The sequence below is a fragment of the Salmo trutta genome, chromosome 5 (genome assembly GCF_901001165.1).
Source record: "Salmo trutta chromosome 5, fSalTru1.1, whole genome shotgun sequence".
Classification (NCBI taxonomy): domain Eukaryota; kingdom Metazoa; phylum Chordata; class Actinopteri; order Salmoniformes; family Salmonidae; genus Salmo; species Salmo trutta.
The window spans coordinates 23,213,863-23,239,091 of NC_042961.1; the positions used below are offsets into that span (position 1 = coordinate 23,213,863).

The 25,229-nt window shown below is 43.5% G+C and overlaps 2 protein-coding genes across 6 annotated transcripts in view; one reads left to right on the top strand and one right to left on the bottom strand.

Moving 5' to 3' along the window:
* The window catches only part of tjap1 (tight junction associated protein 1 (peripheral)), an 83,977-nt gene extending 75,964 nt beyond the window's left edge, over positions 1 to 8,013 (top strand). For all 4 annotated transcript variants that reach the window (XM_029753039.1, XM_029753036.1, XM_029753038.1 and 1 more), the window contains one exon: positions 1,015 to 8,013. In XM_029753039.1, coding sequence (XP_029608899.1) covers positions 1,015 to 2,502 — 1,488 coding nt within the window. In that variant the 3' untranslated portion in view covers positions 2,503 to 8,013. The remainder of the gene's footprint in view (positions 1 to 1,014) is intronic.
* Positions 8,014 to 11,003: 2,990 nt separating this feature from the next.
* lrrc73 (leucine rich repeat containing 73) lies at positions 11,004 to 20,259 on the bottom strand. 2 transcript variants are annotated; one of them, XM_029753041.1, is made up of 7 exons: positions 19,808 to 20,259; positions 19,202 to 19,366; positions 18,664 to 18,824; positions 18,055 to 18,177; positions 15,375 to 15,475; positions 11,827 to 12,025; positions 11,004 to 11,431 (listed from the first exon to the last, which is right to left on the bottom strand). In XM_029753041.1, exons 1-7 carry the CDS (start codon positions 19,837 to 19,839, stop codon positions 11,361 to 11,363), a joined length of 852 nt encoding a protein of 283 aa, XP_029608901.1. In that variant the 5' UTR covers positions 19,840 to 20,259; the 3' UTR covers positions 11,004 to 11,360. The 2 variants fall into 2 exon arrangements, with proteins under 2 accessions (XP_029608901.1, XP_029608900.1); XM_029753040.1 differs by having other exon boundaries at positions 19,202 to 20,259.
* Between the last annotated feature and the right edge of the window lie 4,970 nt (positions 20,260 to 25,229).

The window sequence follows — 25,229 nt, forward strand, 5'->3', positions numbered from 1 at the left end:
TCTGATTGATTGCTTGCTTCTGCGGGCAGGTGTCTTTTATACAGGTCACAAGCTGCGGTTAGGAGCACTCCCTTTAAGTGTGTGCTCCTAATCTCAGCTCGTTACCTGTATAAAAGACACCTGGGAGACAGAAATCTTTCTGATTGAGAGGGGGTCAAAAACTTATTTCCCTGATTTAAAATGCAAATCAATTTATAACATTTTGGCATGTGTTTTTCTGGATTTTTTTGTTGTTATTCTCTCTCACTGTTCAAATATACCTACCATTAAAATTATAGACTTATCATTTCTTTGTCAGTGGGCAAACGTACAAAATCAGCAGGGGATCAAATACTTTTTCCCTCACTGTAGTCCTCTCTGAAGGCAACCCACCAGATAGATCCCTGTGTTCTCTTCCGTTCACATGTTGGCATCAGACAGCCCAGTGTTGTGTCTGACCTGGCTGCCATGTGTTAGTCACTTACTGCTTTTACACAGGGAGACCGATCCACTACAGGATCATAGCAGCTCTTTTAGAAATAATCTGGAACTGTTGACAATACTGACTCCGCTCGTATCCCACTGAGATGTGCCGCTTTCTAATTTGGATCGGAGCACAAAGTCCCTGCATAGGAGCGATATGAGTGCTACGTTTTTGCTACTCGGTTATTAGGTAAAGTTTTAAGGCTTATTGCATTTGACATGAGGTTGTAAATACTCCCACTGCGAGCTCTTAGTGGCTTCACAGGCTGTTTTTAAAAGCGCAAGTCGAGAGAGATTTGTCAGCCCTTGTGAGATGCAGGTTTTTAAAGTCGTTCCACTTAATGGAGGGAATTGGGAGATATTGCAGTTGGGAGTTCTCATTATTTGGTACCATGTTTTTTTAATACAAGTTACGTCTGTAATATGTAGTACTTTAGTGTACCACGGGACTTTAGTTTAAAATAGCCTTCAACTTTTTGATTTTGACATGGTCTTTTTTGCCTGTCTGTGGAACATGTTACGTTTTATGTTTGTGTCTCCTCTGTCTTCCAGCTGCCCTATGAGCTGCAGGACATGGTGAACAAGCACATGAAGGCCAGTCTGCCGGATAAGAGTCCCCAGGGGGCCCAGGGCCAGGACTCCGACACCATGAGCCTGACGCCTGCCGACGTGGTGCCCACATCCGTCATTGCCCGTGTACTGGAGAAGCCTGAGCCGCTGGTGCTCAACTCTGCCCAGTCCAGCAGCAGCGCAGGCCGACCCCAGGCAGAGGACGTGTTTGTGCATGTGGACATGACGGGGCCCCAGGCCGAGGCAGGAAGAGGGGGTCGAGAGAATGGGGGTCCCCGCCACAGCAGCAGAGTCCCACCCCAAAGCAGCCAGGCACAAGAGCTCCTCCAGCAGAACGGTATGTGTCGGAGCCAGAGCAGCCTGTCAGCAGATGGCCAGCCAGGAGAGGAGGGTGGTGGGGCCTTTGAGAAGCTCAACCCCTACCCAGCCCCCCCTCCGCCCCATCCCCTCTACCCCGGCCGCAAGGTGATCGAGTTCTCCTCGGACGACAAGGTGAAGATCCCCAAGAACAGCCCCCTGCCCAACTGCACCTACGCAACACGCCAGGCCATCTCCCTCAGCCTGGTGCAGAACGACGAGGAGAACGAGCGCCAGCGCACTGTGCCCAACAGCCCCGCTGTGTCGGACGGGGGCTGGCGCTCTGGGGCTTCCTCCTCCTCAGGGGGAGGGGGGCAGCGTGACCCCTGCCGTACACCTACTCAGCTGGACACAGCAGACCCCATTTCCAGTCAGTCCAGCCCCTTCAGCAGCCCCCCTCAGCCCCCCAGCGCCTTCGCCAGCTCAGGCAGCTCTGAGGAGGACCTGCTGGCCAACTGGCAGCGCATGTTTGTGGAGAAGATGGCACCATCCTCTGAGGGCACCCTGGTCAACCGCACTTCCTTCAGCAGCGAGACGGTCAAGGACCTGGAGAGGACCCGGACCAGCAAGCCAGGGGGCGGGGGATCCCACAGGGGGGCACTACGGGGAGCCTACTCGGACGGGGAGGAGGGGTCCTCCACTCGCAGCTGGACTGCTAGCCGAGAGTCCAGCCTGGACACTGACACCAGCAGCGTGGCTGACCTCCGCAATAGGAGGGGGCATTACGGAGCAGACTTCTCCACAGAGGAGAGCGAGCAGCTGCTGATGGCCCTGGACAACCAAGACGACGCCAGTGGCGACACCGTGTCAACAACCATCACTGTGGAGACCAGCCTGGCAGAGGCCAAGATGAATGAGTTTGTGGAGGAGACAGGGTCTGTAGGCAGCTCTGCAGAGGAGAGAGACATCCTGCCCCAGGACTTCCCTGTCATAGTACCCAGGGTCCTGGCAGGGCTCGAGGACTACACAGAGAACACCCCTCCCCTCCCCGGCAACTCCTCCACTTCCACCCCCGGCCGACCCCTGAAGAGCCCAAAGAGGATGGGAGTCCACCACTTGCACCGCAAAGACAGCCTGACCCGGGCACAGGAGCATGGTAACCTGCTGGACTGAGACTAGGGGACTTTTTCCTCTCACTTCATATATCGCCTGACAGACTAAGTCTTCTCTGCTCTGTGGACGCTTTATCTTACCAGCAAGGAAGGATAATTCGAGTCGGCCAACATGCCTACGTGTTGGTCCTACCTTTGTCCGTGCTGCTGTCTCTCATGAGTTTAGTCAGGAAATATGCACATTCTCTAATAACCACATTCAAGAGCTGATTTTTTTGGAGATATGTGCAATGCCTGCCTGCCAGTTGAACGGCAAAGTTCATGGCGTTCCTTCTCTTGCCACTGTGAGCTGCAAACCCCTCCAGTAGCAGAACAAAGGGTCCTACAGAGGGTTAGTTTTTTCTCTCTCTCAAACACTCCAAACTGTTGCCGGAGGAGAAGGGCGACTCCAGGATATAGCCATACCGTGTCATTTCCTGTGTGTAAACATCCAGCCAGTGTGTTTTCATGGAACAGCCCAGATGAAGCTACGATTCAGCTCATCATTTGAGATGATCGTTGATATGCAGGACTGGAAAACAGACAATATGGATGGAGTCGTTGCCTTCTCCCTCCTTTGTTCTCTTTTGCCCTGAATTTTTGTCCCCCCCCCCCTAAAGAAATGTTATGTCATGCAGGCATCTGATAACATGTGAACTTTTCCTCCATCAATGATGAGCACTTGCAAGTACATGCTGTTGTCTGGGGTGGATGGTGGACCGGACCCCCACACAGTGCCTATCCCTCTCTGTCTGAGGGGGTTTGTAATCCCCCAATGCCTAGAGATGATCTGTTCTGATCCCCTTCTGAAGCTCCTGCAGTGTGCACTGGTCTGTTGAGCACCCACTCTTAAGGGCTCTCTTCTCTGAAATTGGTCCACCACACAACAACTAGGAAGGTCACCCTTGATTCCAGAAATTCTAGGTCTCACTCCAAAATGTATTTTCTAGATAAAAAAATACAGTTTTCATAGATTTTTTTTTTTTTTTTTTTTTTGGGGGGGGGTTTATTTTGTCTTTCTATTATCCTAAGTGTTCACTTTTATTATTTCTTCAATCACTTCTTCATTCAAATAATTTACATTTCGGCCTTTTTATTTTTAAGTGACCATTTTATGCCACAGGTGTTAACTCAACTATTTATAGAGATATGACAATGGTAATCTAGAACAGTCAATGTATTTGTGTTCTCTGAGCTATAGTAACCTACTAGTTGTGTAACGGTACACGTATTTTGTACTGAACCGGTTGGTACGGGACCTGGGTTCGATCCGCACTGTGTACCCAAATGAATACATACATAAAATATATATATATCTCAAAATTGCAATCAAAATTCTTATCTTAATTTGTGCATTTCAAACCGTTCTTTTGTGAGGCGCAGCCGGGAACTAGATCTGTATGGCGAGTGGTGTGGTCGATTAAACCAGGAGGGTTCTCCATCGTTTAAATCTCCAGTTTTGGAAAATGTTTGCTTCCTAGTAGATTACAACAGCGATGGACAGGGAGAATATGTCGCCACTACTCAACGAGAAGAGCCTATGCAGCTGCCGACATCTCAAACATGTTGACACATTCATGCCGACATCACCCAGTGTCCCTACCACCGGAGCAAGACGGAAACGCCCCCAAAAATAACAACTTCTTCTCCCCTCTACATTCAAGAAACCCTTCACAGCTGATTCTGACCGGCCAAAGAAACTACAAGAGCGATAGGCATGTTTATAGCCGCGGATATGCGCCCATTTTCGGGTGGTTGAGAAAATGAAGGGGTTTCAGCACCTCGTGAAAGTGCTCGAGCAACGTTACGATCTTCGTAACCCATTTCAGCAAACAGGTAGTTAGTTCCCGCTCTATATAAGCAAGCTAAAACCGACGTTGTCAATGATTTGGCCAATCCACCCTGTGTTGCGCTTACTACAGATTGATGGACCTCCAGGGCTACAGATGCGCTACTTATTAAGTGACAGCCCATCGCATTACCCACCGAGTGGCAAATGACAAGTACCGTGCTACAGACAGGCCCCCTATGAGAGTCACAGAAGTGTTCATATTTTTCTCTTTGTAAGAAAACCTTATAGCGCAGGCCTGTCTATGTCTGAGCCATGTTTACATGTTGATTTCACACGCATATTGCACTTTATTTTAGTGTTGATGAGTAATCGTGTGTTTTCATTTAAGAAAATACAAAAGTGTTATTCCTGATTGTGCTCTCATCAGGTATTATGACTCATGATCATATATGGAATCAGGAATACCAAAGCTTTGTGTCTTCTTAAATAAGCAACAATTGATTTCATTTCCCCTCTGTAAAACCGAACCGTGACCCCAAAACGGCAATACGTACCAAACCTTGGGTTTGGTGAACCGTTACACCCCTATAACCTGAATCAGAGTGCAACTTATGTCATTGTTGTGTGTGTAAATATTATTTCCATAACTAGATATGGAGATATAACATTGGCTCTATAATTGAAGATCATTTCACTTTTGTTCTGTCATTGGATTTTTGTCATCACTGTATTTTCATTTCGAGAAACACACAGGCCGGTAGTACTATTGGTAACTCTACTGTACATGGGCTATTACAAAGGAAGACCCATATGGCATGGAAAATGGTGTCAGCATTTTTTCGGAAGAACCAAGACATCCATCTCCAGGCATTTTTGTGGACGTGTTTTTCAAGTATTCATTGGGCTCTGGGTGAAAGTAAATCTCCTTGAAGATGCCTTCAATTCTCTTTGTGTACCACTTCTGTTGGTAACGTATTTGTATCTCATACAGCTACAGTACGTGTGTACAGAACATCTAAGTGACGAGGAATAATCGAAGGCGAAAGGTCTGTATGGTGTGACAGCTGGTTGATGATGAGTTTTGGGGTAATTCTACCGTTGACAATATCCTAACCAGGAAAGTATTTTGATTGGTGTATTACTCAGTCTCCATTGTGGGGGTTCACAGAGGATGTCATACTTGTAACTGGATTTGATAAATGGCATGCAGTATGTAACGTTTATTTTCACTGTAGTTTAATTTTCATCCACATGCTTTTATAGGGATCGGGAATATTTATTCATTCATCAAGAGATTATTATTTTTGTGATTTTATGGATTGACCTTGTGTGTACTTTTTTCTTGTGTTTTGATTTTTCATTTGGTCCATTATATTCGATTGACTTAGCGTTCTGCATTCAGCCATGTTGAATTTGTGTTAATTTGAATTCCATTTGTTCAGCATCAGACACTCAGCTATGTAGCTTTAGCACATAAGGATGATTTACTGACGGAAAAAATATGTTTATTTTTGTTGGCCTTTCTAACAGTTCTTTGATTGTGTGGTTATGAAGTCTATGATACAGTCCTGCTGTTTTATTGATCCTAGATTGACCGCTCACAGTGGGAGCTCTGCAGTTGCATTCGTTATAAGGCAGTAATCCAGGATACATTTGCATGCCTGGTGCAGTGTCCTCAACTCTCAGACATGCTCTTGTGTCCACATGGTGTCAGCCAGACTCTAATCCGTCTGGTATTATATGTTCATGCCACCGTCTATGGGCTGATGACGGTGTAATATCATTTCAAGTCCATTGGCAGGCAGTGCATGCTGGAACACAGAAACCACCTGAAAAAAAAGATTCCTCCTTGATGTCTCTTGAGCCTGCCCTCTCCCTGTACCTGTAGATGTGGGTTTCAGTCCCCTCTAAAATCTCTGTTCTGAGACAAAGAAGTACAAGACATATCAAGGAAATGGAAACATTGTTCTGTTTAGTACTGTGCCGCTGCCAGTACTGGGGTCATATTTGAGAGCTGTATTCCCTCCTGAGTGAGATGAGTCCTCATATCCCAGTATAAAAGGCTCTCCACATACTGTATCCAATATGTTGGAAGCTTTCTGTTGCACTCCTGAAACCTGAATAATTCAACTCCATTTTGTTGTGTGACGTGGGACTGAGGGCTCACAAATCCACACAGTTCACGTCACTCCACCCATTTATAGCCTTAAACTTTTTATTTTTATTTTAGCTATTTTATTTTGCTTACAGTCTGCTTATTGGTCTTTCCATTATGTCTAGATGTGCTGTTAATAGCCCGTCATTAATAGTTGTAACAACCCTTGGCTAAATTATTCATGTTTTATTACACTCAGAAATAGGTCTCTAATACTTCAAAAAGAGAAAGGAGGAATGGTAGTCTGTCATGGTCTTGAAACTGGAAATGTACATTTTCAATATTTAATGGGCTCATCAGATGTGCTGTAGACAAGGTTTTGTGCAAATACAAAAATCGAAATGGGGGGAGGATAAAATGTGCGGGGCTCTAATGTACCCAGCATTATAAATAGGCCTTTACATCTGGTCTCCTGCAACTTTAATGAATCCTCTTTCAAGAATATAATTGAACACATCTCTGTCCGACACATCGCTTCTTTGATCCAAGGTCACCTTCCCAGGATGCTCCACTCATGTGGCTCTTTTTCAAATTTAGTCTGAAATGTTGAAAAATGTCAGCTTCGTCGCTCCTCTTTTTTTTATCTGATGCGGTGGAATAAACACACTGATAATCCCTCTGTGACCGTTAACAGGTAGCTCACAGTTCTTTTTAAGGTGTAGATTTTAGTCGGAGCATGACTTAAACAGCCAGTCACAGTTATTCATAGGAGCCTTGTCTCCAATACAATATTTACACGGTGCCAAGGGTTTATTGGATATATTGATATTTGACTAACTGGAGCGTAAAGTATTACATTATGCAATTAGAAAACCCCGGCTCTACATATGAATACAGAAGCAGGTTTTATAGTGTAATCCTACATTCTGAGCTTGGAGTTGCATTTGTGCTCTCTCTCAGCATTCATTTCTGCCAGGTGACAAAGCCAGTCCCTGCCCAAGGGCGGTGTTATTGCAATGAGATGGTTCATGAATACTAATAAAGATGCTGTCTTGTCACATCAATGTATGCATCCATTGCTGTTTATTATTCACCATGTCTCCTTTTATGGTGTTCAGTTGTCAAATGATCCCTTTGACATGAATGAAATACATGTTAAATACTCTCAGAATACACATGCCTAATTCAGGACTTTTATTTGGCTGCAGGTGCCATTTAAAATATATGGTGTGATTGTGCTTATTGGGGATTAATACTGTTATACCTATAATTTGATTCTAGGGTACACACTGCAGTCTGTGGTACCTGATGTTTTCCATTACGAGGAAACTGTTGGTCCCAACCCCTGTATACCAGTTAAGAGTGGCAATCACATTCTTTTCTCATACTAAGAAAAGTGTGCTTCGTTGAGTTCTTTGGTTGCATATTATCGCTCTCCTGATGCGGTGTCTGTTCATTCATAGCTTTGTAGATTTCCTTTGATTTGTATGTAAGTGTATGTTTCCATGGTTATGTATCATGTGAATCTTTTTTTTCTGAAAAAAATTACTTGGACAGAATTATACACAAGACTGTTAAAACTGAACTCATTTTTTCTGAATTTAACTGATGTATATTTTAAAACAAATTAAATATTTTAAACTTAATTTGTGGTCTGGTTATGTACGAGGGATGTAGCCATCTTTATGTTAGGCAATGTTACCTCAACATTTTTACTTGGTTTGTTCCTTTTAAGAGGTTAAAGAGCGACTGCCCCTAAAAAGTAACTTCTTGTTTTGAAAACGGCCTATATGGCATCTGAGTCAAACATTTATTCTAGTGACAAAATTGACTACAAAGTGTAAATACGATAATTGATGTTAGTCTCGTCCAAAACGGAGATTTGCGAGATGGGGGGGAAAAAATGGGATTTCAGTGAATGAAGGGTACTGAAACACTTTTCCTTGGATTGATTTTCATTCCTGCCCACATGCCCCAAGCTGCAGTGCAGCTGCTCGCGACCCTATCGTCATGACCATGGTCAATTTGGTTTGACATTTGATATCCCTATGGGGCTAGTTAGGGACCATCAGTAAATTACACAATGTACATGGGACCATCCTTTAAAATGTCCGTAGACTGGTTAGCTGACAATGTCACAAACGATGCTCACGCTTCAATGGGGCAGAAGTCTGTGTGTTGTGATAGATAGATATCCAGCAACAATGAAAAGAAGCAGCAATGTGGGGAATCGTAGGTGGCTCGTTTATCTTGTTCTTGATACCATGTAGTTGAGGTGTTTTGTCACGTCAATGCTAATATGGTTAACATTTGCTAGCTAGCTAACCAACAACTGCATGAGACAAGTCCTCATTGTGCAAATGTATTTTGTTTTCAATAAACATTGGAGACTAAGTATCGTTTACATGTTGTCAACCATCCAAGCCAACCCTGTCTGTTTTGCCCCAAAGTTGCACGTTGGTCTTGTTGCTAAACAACCAACCCACCTATAGCTCCAAACTTCGACTTAACCTCAAACCAACTATAAATTGTAGAAATTCATATACAAATATTAAAAGTATTTATTGAGACAACTAAAAGATGTGCAACATTAAAAGTGTCCCATTTACATTGTGTGATATGTTGGTCCCTAACTAGCCCCAGAGATGGGCTATTTGTCAAACAAGCTGCATTTCTTAATGAACGAGCCGAAAAACGAGGCTAAACCAGGAAGTTCAGCTCCGTTTTAAACATTCAGCCACATTTACCTTGGAAGATTAGAACAGTAGCTCTTACCTAAGGGTTCCCCCTACTGATATGACTCATCCTGGACTTGCAGTTAAGGATCACTTTTAAAATGTTAGTCCAGCTCGAGTTTTCCCCTCCAATGATTAACTGTTATGAATACAAACAAAAGCCTAAATACTTTAACCTTCTGTTATACATTTGTGAATTATTTAATGTATTAATTTGGTGGACACTTAAAAGTTGACAATCATTAAAAATACTAAACGAAAGTACTTGTCCATGACCTTGTATATGAGGTATGCACAATTCCTTTTCAATATCACACCATCCAATGTTCTCACAATAGTAAAACCTAGGAAATTGGAGCTCCATCGAAAGATCCAGTTGCAGCTCAGATTAATGTTCATGGCTGAAATGCCTTCATTGCCTGAGAGAGAAAGGGGACGGCGATTTGAAAAAAAAAAAGTAATTGAATTAGATGCCGGCATTAGAGATTCTCCACGTCATCGGATTGCATAGCAGACGAGATGTTATCATTGCCAGCAATGCAGCGTTCGTTTGGCGTGGTCCAGCAGTGAACCAGCCTGCCTCCCTGTGGGCATTCCGTTCTCCTCTAGCATCCAATGATGACTGCAACAGGGTCAGCAATCTGCTTATGAAAAGTGTAAGTAGCCTACTTACAGTTGCCGTCACAAGGATATAATTAACATTCATTTAAATCACCATTGAAACTAATGACTGTGCCCTAAACTATTGTATCATGCCACTAGGTGTTGGGCCCTCAAAGCATATATCCAGCAAGGGGTTCAAGTGTAACAGGAGTAGATGCATTAGAGGTAGGAGATACACTGAAAAACAGGCCTCCGTTGTCCCTGTCACTTAGCAACTCGGGAGATTGATCACGATATCCATCCCTGGTTCCACTCATTATTTAGCTGTCCTATGGGAATGGAGCACTGGAAGGGGGTAACACAGTAAATGTCTGTTTTCATTTATGCACCCCAACATCAGGAACCTGCCTCACTGGATTACTCACATCAGTGAGAGATAAGATTATGGTCTCCTTGGAAACTGATTACCAACGAAACAATGTGAATTGTACGAGTGATTGGTTTACGCTTACAGTACATGAGAATGTGCTGGTCCGGAATGGGCATTGAAAGTAATTCCTGCTCTCTATTTTTCGCTCTGTGACATGTCATGCAGAGATTCTGTATCTAAGACTTTGCCTTTTAACGTTGGCTTGTTGTACCCTCAATCCACAACATCACAAAGAAAGAGGCATTAAGACGAGGTTAGAAAGAATGTCCAATAGAATGTCACAATATGGATAACGTTGAGGTTAGTACTCTGTCCATAACATCCCTAAGCACGCTGGAGAGAGGCGTTTAAAATGTATTGATGTGGAGGTTTGCAAAAGATCTAGGCCAGTTAGAAATTCATTTAGGCACAAAGGCCTCAAACAAGGGGATTTGATGGGGATAATGTCTTTCCTCCATAGTAATCAGCTTTGACTGGCGGTTGTGGGGGATGATGGTGGTGGTGGTGGGGGTAGGGCTCACTGTATACAGGGATGATGGTGGGGGTAGGGCTCACTGTATACAGGGATGATGAAACAACACTGCTGCATTGTCATAGTGTGATACTGAATTACCACATGCTCGCTACATTCAATTCAGATCATTTTGTATGTGACGTTTAAGTGCTGACCCCAGGAACATCCTGTTATTAGGGCTATTACTACAATTTCAAAATAATGTCCATATGAAGCATTGGTATACCATTTAGTGGAGAGAAAAGTACATTAACATCAAAGGAAACCCGTGTTCAGTGAGCTATTGTACAGTATTATACAGGAATTGCGTTAATAAGTAAGCTATTCCAATCAGGAAACACGAGAATCCAAACGTCTTTAAGAAGATGTAAACAGATTTATTCTGACATCAGACCATCACAACAATCATATATAGTCGATCTATCATATCAGAGCATACAGACTTGTATTGGTTACATAACCTTCAAAATCGGAACTATAAATAGACTGTGCATGTTTAAAATAAATAATTCACTATTGCCTATAAGTCACTTGGTGTGGGTTTTAAGGATTTTGTGCCTGCTCCAAAATGTGTTCTGTTATGTAAAAGTGCTACAGGTCATGCAAAAAGTGTAATTGGTTGCAGGCTACTAGGTGATCTTAAACGCAATTATGTGCAGACTAGCAAAAGGAAAAGGGATAAAAACAAAAAAAGGTAGGAAGGCTGTGGAATCACATCTCAGTCTCAGCTAGTAGGCTCTCGCCTAGACCTGACGTCAGCAGGACCCTCTGGGGGTGGGAGTCTGCAAGGGGCAGAGACAATGGAAACGGGTTTAGGACTTCTATAACTCCACAGCTAGCCTGGTCGCCACATCTGTAGGGTGCTTTAGCCTTAGACGGAAAGACAATGAACAAGTTGGCCAAAGCACAAACAGATCTGACTACCGGTCTACTCTAAAGCACTCCGGAAACAGGAACAGGCCTCATTCTTCAGCAAATGGGTTAGTTAGTTAGTAGGGTTATTTCTTTTAGGTCATCACTTATACCAACGTCTCGGGTTTATAGCAGCTTATTATAGAAAATGATTTATTTTGAATCTGCAAGACTCCAGAACAGAACACCTCAGTGGAACTGTCTAGACGATGACTAAGAAGGGACAGGGAAGGAGAGTGTTTTGGTTGGTCAGGTCAGCCCTTACTACTGTGGGGGACCCAGGTGGTTTTCTCCCTGGTGGGGATGCCAGCGCTGCATCGTGCCTCGCTCTCTTTGTCGTCGTCCTCCTCTCCCTCGGAGAGCAGGTCTGAGATCTGCTGCTGCAGCTCGGGGTTGATGGCGTTCTCAGCCAGGACCAGCACGCGCAGACAGGTGGGGTAGTTCTCCACCATGTCCAGGAATACCTGAGGGCACAGGGGAGGGAGACTGTCATGGAGCACTGATAGGTTACAGTAGGGGTTGATAAGAGGACTTTGTAGGTAGAGTTCTGCATGCCAGTGGGAATTTTTATTCTAGGCTATGAACTTACATTTACACTGAACAAAAATATTTTAAAAAACGCAACATGTAAAGTGTAAGTCACAATTTTCGTTAGCTGAAACAGACCCCAGAAATGTTCCGTACGTACAAAAAGCTTGTTTCTCTCAAATGTTGTGCACAAATTTGTTTACGTCACTGTTAGTGAGCGTTAATCCATCCACCTGACAGATGTGGCATATCAAGAAGCGGATTAAACAGCATGGTCATTACACAGGTGCACCTTGTGCTGGGGACAAAAGGCCACTAAAATGTGCAGTTGTCACACAACACAATGCCAAAGACGTTTCAAGCTGAGGGAGCATGCAATTGGCATGCTGACTGCAGAAATGTAGAGCTGTTGCCAGAGAACTGAAATGTTAATTTCTCTACCATAAGCCTCCAACGTCGTTTTAGAGAATTTCGCAGTACGTCCAACCGGGCTTGCAACCTCAGACCACGTGTATGGCGTTGTGTGTGGGTGAGCGGTTTGCTGATTTCGACGTTGTGAACAGAGTGCCCAATGGTGGCTTTGGGGTTATGGTATTGGCAGCCATAAGCTACAGACAACGAACACAATTGCATTTTATCGTTGGCAATTTCAATGCACAGAGATACCATGACAAGATCCTGAGGCCCATTGTCGTGCAATTCATCTGACGTCACCACCTCATGTTTCAGCATGATAATGCACGGCACCATGTCAAAAGGATCTGTACACAATTCCTGGAAGCTGAAAAGGTCCCAGTTCTTCCATGGTCTGCATACTCAGGCATGTCACCCATTGAGCATGTTTGGGATGTTCTGGATCGACGTGTACGACAGCGTGTTCCAGTTCCCGCGAATATCCAGCAACTTCACACAGCCATTGAAGAAGAGTGGGACAACATTCCACAGCCTGATCAACTATGCGAAGGAGATGTGTTTCGCTGCATGAGGCAAATGGTGGTCACACCAGATACTGACTGGTTTTCTGATCCACACCCTACCTTTTTTTAAAGGTATCTGTGACCAACAGATGAATATCTGCATTCCCATGTAAAATCCATAGATTAGGGCCAAATTAATTTATTTACATGTCCTTAAATTAACTCTAACTCAGTAAAATCTTTGAAATTGTTGCATGTTGCGATAATTTTTGTTCAATATGTGGTTTGTTCTTCTTGAATTACTTCGGCACGTAACAAATCACTTCAATGTCAAAATATGTATTTTTGTTTGCTCAGATAGATTTCAGATTTATAGTATTCTTCTCAAAAGCAGTGACATTTCTTCTTAGTGTGAAGTGCATGTCAAGGCTAGTCTCTATAAATCAGTTAGCTTTAGACTGGAGAGAGACATAGTAGCTAGAAAACAAATTGAAAGTCTGAAATTGATAAATTGTCCATAAGCCTTGAGCACTTTTCATTTGCACTTGCCGGGCCACAGCTGGCGACGTGTTTTGTGAGAAAAGAGTATCGGCGTGTGGTAAGCACATCTTCACAGCAAATTAGACTCAGGGTTATGGGTCAATACCAGTGAGTGTGGGAGGGAGACTAAGGAGCTGCCTGTCCAGATGAAGTTAACTTCGATCAAAGACTGAGGAGGCCTCGTAGCCACCAGACAGTGACTTTGGTATGCTAGCCCAAGGCTCAGTTCAGCACTCCCACCCTTTGTTGTTCCACACTCATATGCATGCACATGAAAGCCCCTTCATCTCCTAAGAAAACGGACTGACTTTGAAATTAGACCATGAGAGGAACAGGGCTTTGCTATGATGACAGTTAAATTGGGAGATTTGATATACAGCAGCCCCACCTAGTGGCTATAACTATAAAATCAATTTACAAATCTACAGAATAGGTGGGATTGAAAAAGAACAATGTTACATTCACATTAAAGGTCATTAAATATAATGGAACCACAAGGGATGTGAAAAGCTACCGCCATAACATTAATGAACATAAAATGTTATTTTTCAATTGATGATTGGCATTAGTAATACTGGAAATGGGCACCACATTTTGAGAAGAGGCATGGAAGTTAAATGGCCACACCAGTAGAAATCCACTTTTTCGAGCTGAAAGACGATGGCCAGAGCTTACCCATGATGTTGCACAACGATTTAGGTCAAGTCATCGTTTTAGTCAAAGTATGATATTTGGGCTTGAAGTGACAAATCCGAACTGCTCACTTGGTGCAAATCCATGTGAATGCGGTGTCTTTTCCAATGATAGGAAATACACATTTTCACACGACAAGGCGACAGGTAGCCTAGCGGTTAAGAGCGTTGGGCCAGTAACCGAAAGGTCCCTGGTTCAAATCCCCTATCCGACTAGCTGAAAAATCTGTCTGTGCCCTTGATTATGCCACTGACCCCTAATTGCTCCTGTAAATCACTCTGGATAAGAGTGTCTGCTAAATTACTAAAATGTTTCGTTTCAGGGGTGGCGGCTTTAAATCATAATGAAACTAAGCTGAACAAAAACAACAATTTTACTGAGTTACAGTTCATGTGGAAATCAATTAATTGAAAAATCCATTAGGCCCTAATGATTTTACAACCTGGACAGGGGTGCAGCCCTGGGTGGGCCTGGGACGGCATAGGCCCAGCCAATCAGAATGAGATTTTCCAAACAAAAGGCCTTTAATTACAGACAGAAATACTCAGTTTCATAAACTGTTCGGGGGGGCTGGTCTCTGACAATCCCGCAGGCGAAGAAGCCGGATGTGGAGGTCCTGGGCTGGCGTGGTTACACATGGTCTACAGTTGTGAGGCAGGTTGGACGTACTGCCAAATTCTCTAAAACGACATTGGAGGCGGCTTATGGTAGAGAAATGAATATTAAATTATCTGGCAATAGCTCTGGTGGACATTCCTATAGTCAGCATGCCAATTGCACGCTACCTCAACTTGAGACATCTGTAGCGTTGTGTGACAAAACTGCACATTTTAGAGTGGCCTTTTATTGCCCCCAGCACAAGGTGCACCTGTGTAATGATCATGCTGTTAAATCAGCTTCTTGGTATGGCACACCTGTCAGGTGGATGATTATCTTGGCAGGAGAAGCGCTCACCAACAGCGACCTAAGCACATTTGTGCACAACATTTGAGAGAAATAAGCTTATACTTTACATGTTGACTTTATATTTTTGTTCAGTAGTCATCAGATTTCTTCTCACTTTCTTTGTAATGTTTTTCCACACACTCAGTGGTGCAGATGACTATGCTCTAGTGATGTTGGTGACACTACAGACCTGTGCTGACTGGTTTGTGAGTCCTGTTCCCTCCAAATCTAACACCTCCAGAGTTCTGCTGGACGCCACAGCCACTGCTAGCATACCAGCAATCTGGTCCCCTGGAATCCCAACACAGCCAAAACATGAGTGAATTCAGAAGGTGAGTTTGTCATTTGAGCATTACAGAAAGCTGATTGGTGCCATTGACTCAGAACAACAGATTTGGACCACACACACATTAGTATTTGCATAAATAGTTAATTTATTCCGACAGCATAAAGCTGATATACAGTTAATTAGGTACACCACGTTCATGAAAATGGTTCGCTCCTACAGAAAGTAGGTAATGTGGCCGTAGCTTGCTATATAAAGCAGGCAGACAGGCATCCGGTTACTGTACGATTGAACGTTAGAATGGGCAAAACGAGTGACCTAAGCGACTTTTAGCGTGGTATGATCGTGGGTGCCAGACGCGCCGGTTCCAGTATCTCAAAAATGGCCTGCCTCCTGGACTTTTGACACACGACCGTGTCTAGGGTTTAGAGAAAGGTGCGACAAACTAAAAAACGGCATCTCAGGCCTCCCGAGTGGCGCAGCGGTCTAAGGCACTGCATCGCAGTGTTAGAGGCTTCACTACAGACCCGGGTTTAATCCCAGGCTGTGTCGCAGCCGGGGGAGACCCAATTGGCTCAGCGTCATTCAGGTTAGGGGAGGGTTTGGTCGGCCGGGATGTCCTCGCCCCATCGCTCTCCTTGTGGCGGGCCGGGCACACGCACGCTGACTTCAGTTGCCAGGTGCACGGTGTTTCCTCCGACACATTGGTGCGGCTGGCATCCGGGTTAAGCGAGCAGTGTATCAAGAAGCAGTGCGGCTTGGGAGGTTTGTGTTTTGGAAGAAGCATGGCTTTCGACCTTCGCCTCTCCCGATTTACGTACGGGCGTTGCAGCGATGGGACAACACTGTAACTACCAATTGGATATCACAAAATTGAGGAGAAATGAGGGTCAAAAAAATTGACAGCATCTCAGAACGCACAACTCATCGGTCCTTGTCAGGGATGGGCTATTACAGCAGATGACCACACCGGGTTCCACTCCTATCAGCTAAAAACAACAAGAAGCAGCTCCAGTGGATACGCCATCACCGACACTGGACAGTTGAGGAGTGGAGAAACATTGCCTGGTCCTACGAATGCTGTTGAGTCATGCTGATGGCAGAGTCAGGATTTGGCGTAAGCAGCATGAGTCCATGGCCCCATCCTGCCTGGTGTCAACGGTACAGGCCAATGGTGTGGAGAATGTTTTCCTGGCACACGTTAGGTCCCTTGATACCAACTGAGCAACATTTGAACGCCAAAGCGTATCTGAACATTGTTGCTGACCAGGTGCATCCCTTCATGGCTACAGGGGGGTCCGACCCAGTACTAGATGGGTGTACCTAATAACTATGTTTCGGCTTTCACCTTCATCAGGCGTATGCACATCTTTTCAACAGTATAAGTATTGTGACCTTAACCCAGCACCTAGCGACCTCATCAAGGGGTTTAGATTTATTGTCTTTATTTAACTAGGCAAGTCAGTTATGAACAAAAATCTTATTTTACAATGACAGACTACCCCGGCCAAACCCCCCCTAACCCGGACGACACTGGGCCAAATGTGCACCGCCCTATGGGACTCCCGATCACGGCCGGTTGTGATACAGCCCGTGACCAAACCAGGGTCTGTAGTGACGCCTCTAGCACTGAGATGCACTGCCTTAGACTGCTGTGCCACTCGGGAGCCCAAACAAGTCCCAGTTGGGGCTACCCACAGTGTTCACTACATTGGTGTCAGAAGTGGGATAGCGCCCGTGAGGCCATTGGAGGGGCAGTTCACACGAGTGACTTGATATAGTGTAACCACCTTAACCCAACACCTAGTGATCTCGTCAAGGGATTCAGATCTCTTGGCGTAACAGCTACGGTGTTGGGCTGACAGTCACTGAACCCAGGTTTGAGTCCTGGTCTGGGCTACCCCTACAATTTCCTACAGCATTTCCTAGCCACCGTGCTTCTACACCTGCATTGCTTGCTGTTTGGGGTTTCAAGCTGGGTTTCTGTACAGCACTTTGACATCAGCTGATGCAAGAAGGGCTTTATAAATAAACTTGATTGATTTTGATGTGCCAGTCATTAGGAGTGTCATTGATCTCCATAATTCAGATGGATGAAATGGAACCCAAATGTTATACCCTGTATAACCCAAAATGACCATAGCCCTATAATTGTGTATCAAGTAGGCCTATGCCCTCTAAAATGTAACCTTAAGTTAACTTGGGACATTATGTTCTTCAGATGACCTCCTTTCCTATTTCTCTTTCTCTCTAGTGCAAGCAGCCAGGTGGTTGTCATGGAGATAACAAATATTATTGGGTAATGCAGGAGGCAACTGGCCCATTAAAATGGACATCATCGGCAACTCAAGAGTGCTTCACCTCTGAAACGGGCCCATTACGCATGATGACACATTGTTGTTCCAACACTTGAAGTTCACAATAGTTAATATTGATTAAGTATTTTTATGGCAACACTTTGGGTTGAGTGCAATATTCCTTTAAAATGTTAAGAACTTGATTCCATACAAGCGGATTCCATATAAAGAAATTCACTGATATAAAGTACAGTAATTGGTTGTGTGTCCTCGTGATTGGTTCTTACCCAGGGGGTTGTAGTCCAGGTTGAGGACTCGGAGCTGGGAGCTGTGGGCTACAGCGATGGCCAAGCGGGCCCAGCCCTTTGTGGTGATGCTGGGGTTTGCACTCAGAGTCAGCTCCCTAAGACCTGTGGGATAGGCAGACCATCAAATGACCAACTAGCTATAGCCAGAGCCGAATATAGCCATATATTAAAGGCTCTGACTAGCTAGTGTGTGTTTTCTCCATTATCATGGCAAATGTGTCTAATTGTAAACATGATGCCTTCATAAAGCCCTTTATACGGCCTATAAAGATGCTTCAGAAATCACTCATAAGCAAATGTCATGCTACATATAGGATGAAAAAAGACAATTGTGACAGAGCTATGTAGTGTTAATAACAACTTTATGAATGCTCTATAATGCCTATAGAAGTTGCAATTTGTCTGGCCTGTATTTTCTATACTAAAATATGTGTTTAACTCACTTCTTCCATTTTCCCTACACACACATTAACAAGAGAGGACCTCTACACTAGCCTACTGTTTCCAGGGCCCAGTCCCTCAGCCGGCCGAGCAGGTTCAAAGTCCGATACCTCCAGTAAAAGTGAGGGCAGTGTTGCGTGGCTCTACCTGATTTGGCCCCGTCCGGAGGCAGCATGCCACAGATTAGCCGCAGTGCCTCGTCCCCCAGCATACAGTCCCCCAGGTCCAGAGACACCAGTAAAGGGTGAGTGGAAAGAGCAGTGTTAAGTGTGACCAATCCTGCATCCAGGAGGGGGCTTCCATGGAGACTGTGGCATATGAGAGATGGGAGGAAAGAAAGAGGGAAAAAATGCTGAATATCATTCAGTATAAAAGTGCCAGTGAAGACCATCCAATTCATTCACTCGTGTTTACACATATAGCCTAATGCAGAGCACCGCTTTCAAGCTACATAAAGCATCAACTTGACAGACTTGAGTTCATGCTCATCCTCATGGTAATTAGGGTCCAGTCCCCCATGTGATGCCATGGCGAAAACACGCAGCGGCTCTTAATGGATCCCAAATTGAGGGACCCATGCTGATTACAGTGAGTGAATAGACAGTAGCCGTATCATTATCAACCACTAAGACCAATCAATCATTCAATCAGACAGACAACTTATTAATTGTGACCTACTACTTACAAAAGGGTCTGGATCGATCTGTTGGTCTTGAGTGCATCGGCGAGATGCTTGGTTCGGTTGATGGTGGAGACCACGCCGAGGTTCAGGTTGAGTTGCGCCAGTGAGTGGGACTCCGTCACTCCGCGACACACCCGTCCGAAGTCTCGGTCTGAAAGCTGACATCCCCTGATAGACAAAAGCCTCACACTGTTCTCTTTCAGGCATTCACAAATATCCTTGATCTCAGCTCCCGACAGTGCCTCTCCTGTTATTTGAATAGAACCTGGTAGCATTTTGGTAAATGTTTGACTACTAGGCCTACATTACATTCAAGGTTTGTGCCCAGCAGAGATGGACATGCATTGTAGGCATACAATTATCCAACGTCGGTAAACTGTTAAATTACATTTCAAAGTCAATAGGCTATTTACGATATCCGATATTTGCAAGGCTGTCTGTATTGTAGCTGGTTTAATTGAGCATGTATTATTAGGCTATGCATAGGAAAAGAGCACACGAGGTAGGTGTTCTGAAGTTAAATCGTTCCTAAACCCCCATGCGCCGTTTCAAGCGCTGACAACCTCCTGCTACAACGTAGCTCGCTAAACCCTTAGCGATTATTCTTACACAGGCCATGAATGGTACATTCGTCGATACATATTAGCCAGGCTCCAATACAATCGAATGTCGTGCAGTTTTCCAGGTCCTCATGCAGAACAAACGGGTTGCATTCCAGTCATGTTTTGAGCTTGGCAGTGAAGCAAAGGCGATCGTTTGTTTGCCCCTTTTGCAGCAGGTATCGGTTACTATGGACACCCTCTTCTCAATGTCATCAGAAACATCTTTGCAATCAGTCTTTTTCTGACTGTCACATGTTGCTCTCTAATTATTCTACTAATGCTCGTTTTCCTCAGTCGTCAAGGGCGCGTGCAGCCTCCTCACAGAATATGTATGGCTGCAGACCTCGGGAAATATTGCAGGTCTGAGCAACAAAAAAAATGCAAGTCGAGGGCGAATATATATATAGCTGTGGTCTCAGTACAGAGTAGGTTATTGCTATTGATCACGTGCAGTGCTGGCGTTGGTCTGACCGGGGCTGTGCTGGTCTAGCCCTGCCCAAATACATCACCTGACCTGTCTATACCACACCCATAGATAGGATAGCCCTTGGCCTTCACATTTTTTTCCCCTCAAATGAATGTAAGTGCATAATGTAACATGATCACCAAATAGATAGACCTGTTGTATAACTATTCCCCATAAAAACGTTTTGATTTAAAAAGCATCATAATCAACAGGCCTGGAATAAACTGGCATGAGAACCTTAACCTTCCCACTGCACTGTTCTCTGGGTCAAGCACACTATTATGGAAGCTCGTTCCCTCCAGCTAAACAATACAATCTGACTAAGAGTTATGAGATAGTAAGTCATTATTATGAGATAGTAAATTGTTAATTATTAGATAGCCTAAACATATCTGTATCACATGAATCGCGTATGTGTGTGCGTGCGAGGAGAGAGTTTGTTGATATTGTTCTATATTAATGTTTTGGAGAGTTTTGTTGATGTGAGTTGGTGCCTGTTTGATGACATCTGGTTGACATCAGATTTAATTAATTAAATTAAGTCTATTAAAAGGGACTTTTAATGTATTAATATATAGCCATTGATTCTTGAAGAATGTAACTTTGTCACAACACAACTGGTTGGCTCAAACGCATTAAGAAGGAAAGAAATTCCACAAATTAACTTTTTACAAGACATACCTGTTAATTGAAATGCATGCCAGGTGACTACTTCATGAAGCTGGTTGAGAGAATGCCAAAAGTGTGCAAAGCTGTCATCAAGGCAAAGAGTGGCTACTTTGAAGAATCTCGAATATAAAATATATACTTTTTTGGTTACTACATGATTCCATATGTGTTATTTCATAGTTTTGATGTCTTCATTATAAGTATACAATGTAGAAAATAGTAAAAATAAAGAAAAACCTTTGAATGAGTTGGTGTGTCCAAACATTTGACTGTTACTCATATATATATATATTACTGAATAACCATAGCCTCCAGCACATTGGTAGTCACCCAGGTTGAGGGTGTGACAGCTGCAGTCACATCCCATAGTTCACCTAGTGAGCGGAGAGTGGTGTAGGAGAGTGGAGGGCATGGCTATGCTGCATCCAAGTCTCCATTGTTCAGTTCAATATTGGAAATGCTTCACCTTGCCATTACCCAGCAAGGTTACATTTAGATCCATAAGTATGGATTATACTCACATTCTACAGTCAAACACCGAATTGTATTTCTTCACTGACAAAGCACGGCAAAACACATGGACTGGGTAGTGTTTCTTTTTAAAGAACGTCCTTTATTAAAATTAGACGGTTACTGCTGTGAAGCAGCTCAGTATTCCCCACTTCTTTGACCTGGGCCCGGTTTCCTGATAGTGATAGGAGTGTTTTAACAATGCATATTTCCTACAATGACCGAAGATGTAACATGCGTTTCGTGAGAATGATTGTTGAGCGATCTCCACTTAAAAACGAAATAGATTTACTGTTGCTATCAAAGTCATTCCAAAGTGTAGGTTTAACAGAGCAAATGAAATCTGACCATACTTTATCATTCACATATCCTCAATTAAGCTATTTAGGACTACAGTATAAAGCATTTGCAGTCATCCATAGCTATTGTTTCAATTCAACCAAAAAATAGAGAACACATAGGCTATTCCCAGACTAGCGTATCCCCAGGGGTATGCCAAATAAAAATGTGATTCACATTTTCAAGCAGTCCATTTAGATTTTCCATGGGACTATACATTTGGGTGATGTTTTTTTCTCGTCTGAGTAGCCACATTTCACTGCCAAAAATAAAATTAAACCATCTAGTGTTCAGCGAAACAACAACGCAATGTCAAATACAGGTAGCCTAGTCATATAATTAACATCCAATCACATTAACCGTTACTCTCTCGGCGGAATTCCACTAATGGTCCGTATGTAGCCAAACGTAGCTGCTGCTCATTCCGTTTGCTTGAAAATGGATGAATTAGTTTTTTTTAAAGTAAGGCCCGCGTCCATAGAGACACATACCAGCTCTACTGGTTGCACTGCTACTACCAGCAGTACTACACCTGCACCTGTCAACGACACAAGTTGTTCTGCTTCCACAAGCACATCCAATGCTAGCATCAGTAATTCTACATTTGTTGCTAGCCCAGCTATGCCCGTTACGTTTATGGAGGGTCAATTAAGGAAGACATCCTCTTCTGGAAACCAGGATAACAGAAGAGGATATTTTTAAAGTACTGGACAGCTTTGTGACATCAAATGGACTTTGATGGTCAAGATGTGTTGGTATCTGTACTGATGGCCCGGCGTCACTTGGGTACACTGCAGCATCCACCGAGAGGCTCTTGCTGCCAAGGGAATGCCTGACAGCTTGAAAGACGTTTTGGACACTACAGTGAATATGGTTAACTTTGTTAAAGCAAGGCCCCTGAACTCTCATGTATTTTCTGCATTATGCAATGATATGGGCAGCGACCATGTAATGCTTTTACAACATACAGAAGTGCGCTGGCTATCAAGGGGCAAAGTATTTGATGTTTTTATGAACTGAGAGACTGCCTCCAGTCCACTTACCGATATCTGAACAAGAGAGCCTCATCGAAACAAACGGTTCTGTGAAAATGTAATTTAATCAGAAGCCACTGCCAGATTTCTGGATAGGGCTGCGCTCAGAGTAGCCTGCCTTGGCAAATCGTGCTGTTAAGACACTGATGCCCTTTGCAACCACATACTTATGTGAGAGTGGATTTTCTGCTCTCACTAGCATCAAAACTAAATACAGGCAGACTGTGGAAAATTATTTAAGACTGAGACTCTCTCCAATACAACCCAACATTGCAGAGTTATGTCCATCCTTTCAAGCACACCCTTCTCATTAACCGGTGGTGAGTTATTCACAATTTGATGAACAAATAAGGTTTTATATGTAAGATGGCTAAATAAAGAGCAAAATTATTGATTATTATTATTTGTGCCCTGGACCTATAAGAACTCTGTCACTTCCCACGAGCCGGGTTGTGATAACTCAACCTCATTCTTATGTTTAATAAATGTATTGTATAGTGTGTGTGTGGCAGGCTTACAATGATGGCAAAAAAACAACATTTGAGAGTGCGCTGACCCTGGTGCTAGAGGGGGTACGCAGCTGGAGGTTGAATGTTTGAAGGGGTAGGGGACTATAAAAAGTTTGGGAACCACTGGCCTAGGGTTTCAAGGTCTGGTTGATTTCAAATATAATTATATTTAGTCTTATTGAATTGTTTGGTTGTCAACGCAACCAAATATCAACATTTTAAGGATATTTATATTCTGCTTGGATAGTTCCATCTGTGCCACTGAATTAGTCTGGCTTTAATACCAGTTTGTTTTTAAATGAATAATTAATATGCTGGATTCACGTCTCCATATCAACCAAAAATCTAAGTTAAAGAATAGGACTAAATCAAATCGAACTTTATTTAAAGTGCATTTAAAGTTTGATTTTATTTAGTTCTATTCTTTAAATTAGATTTCTGGTTGGTTTTAATTAATTTGTAGACAAACTTGAATTAAAGCCAGCAGCACAGATGGAACTATCCAAACAGAAGATGCATCTCCTTCAAATGTTGATATTTGGTTGCGTTGACAACCAAACACAGTTCAATATTACTTTTTTAATACCGTAAATAGCCTAAAGTTAAGGCTATCTTACAGACTAATTTAACATTCAACTTTAAAATGAGAAATACATCCATGGTAACATTTTGATTCTCATGTAGTCATATAAAGCGTGGTGATTTGTGTGACAACTTAACCAAAAATCAGACAGTTTTTTCATTGGAATTTGATTGTGCTTTTAGATGGTTGAAAGCATAGTGATAACACATTGGAAATTCAACTAACTTTTGGCTGTCTTTTTGAGTGGGTTAATACAGTTCTCATTAATCATTGTTTCAACCAAATATTACCCAATTATCCACGTTGAAATTACTTGGTGTGCCCAGGCAAACGTTCTCTCTGCATGGTGTTTTGGGAAACGCATGAATCGTTAAAACAAAAGCCTAAATTCCATCGCTATTTGGAAACCGGGCCCTGGCCAATATTTACTCATCAGCAGAGAAATAGACTCCAAGAGGTTTGAAGTTCAGCCCGAAAATCCAACTTCAATGTCATTCAGCTGACCCTAAAGGAGTTCTTCTGGGATACGTGGTGTTTTTCAGCCATGAAGTACTCACTCACAGCTGTACTACATGATGACATGGTGGGGTGCTGCCCCAGTTTAACTTATTCCAGAGGCTGCTCCAAAATCAAATAAAAATCAAATCAAGTTTTATTGGTCACATACACGTGTTTAGCAGATGATATTGTGGGTGTAGCAAAAATGCTTGTGTTTCTAGCTCCAAGAGTGCAGTAATATCTAACAAGTAATATCTAACAATTTCACAACAATACATACAATACACACAAATCTAAGTAGAATGGATTTAATAATATATTCCTGACGGGCCACCCCCAACTGTTGAAGGTAGGAAACAGCACCTCCACTTCGCTGATCCTTAACACAGGGGCCCCACAAGGGTGCGTGCTCAGCCCCACTCCTGTACTTCCTGTTCAGCCTCCAACTCAATCAAGTTTGCACATGACACAACAGTAGTAGGCCTTATTACCAACAATGACGAGACAGCCTACAGGGAGGAGGTGAGGGCCCTGGGAGAGTGGTGCCAGGAAAATAACCTCTCACACAACGTCAACAAAACAAAGGAGCTGATCGTGGACTTCAGGAAACAGCAGAGGGAGCACGCCCCTATCCACATCAACAGGACCGCAGTGGAAAGCTTCAAGTTCCTCGGCGTACACATTACTGACGATCTGAAATGGTCCACCCACAGAGACAGTGTGGTGAAGAAGGCGCAACGCCGCCTTTTCAACCTCAGGAAGCTGAAGAAATTTGGCTCGGCCCCTAAGACCCTCAAAAACTTTTACAGATGCACAATTGA

What these genes read in the sequence shown, in the direction of transcription:
- lrrc73 (XM_029753040.1), bottom strand. Translation starts at nt 19,473, where the DNA reads ATGCTACCAGGTTCTATTCAAATAACAGGAGAGGCACTGTCGGGAGCT. An exon ending in TCCGGACGGGGCCAAATCAG is followed by an intron (nt 18,178 to 18,663) that starts GTAGAGCCACGC and finishes CCTATCCCACAG; the next exon opens with GTCTTAGGGAGCTGACTCTG. An exon ending in CCTGGACTACAACCCCCTGG is followed by an intron (nt 15,476 to 18,054) that starts GTAAGAACCAAT and finishes TTGGGATTCCAG; the next exon opens with GGGACCAGATTGCTGGTATG.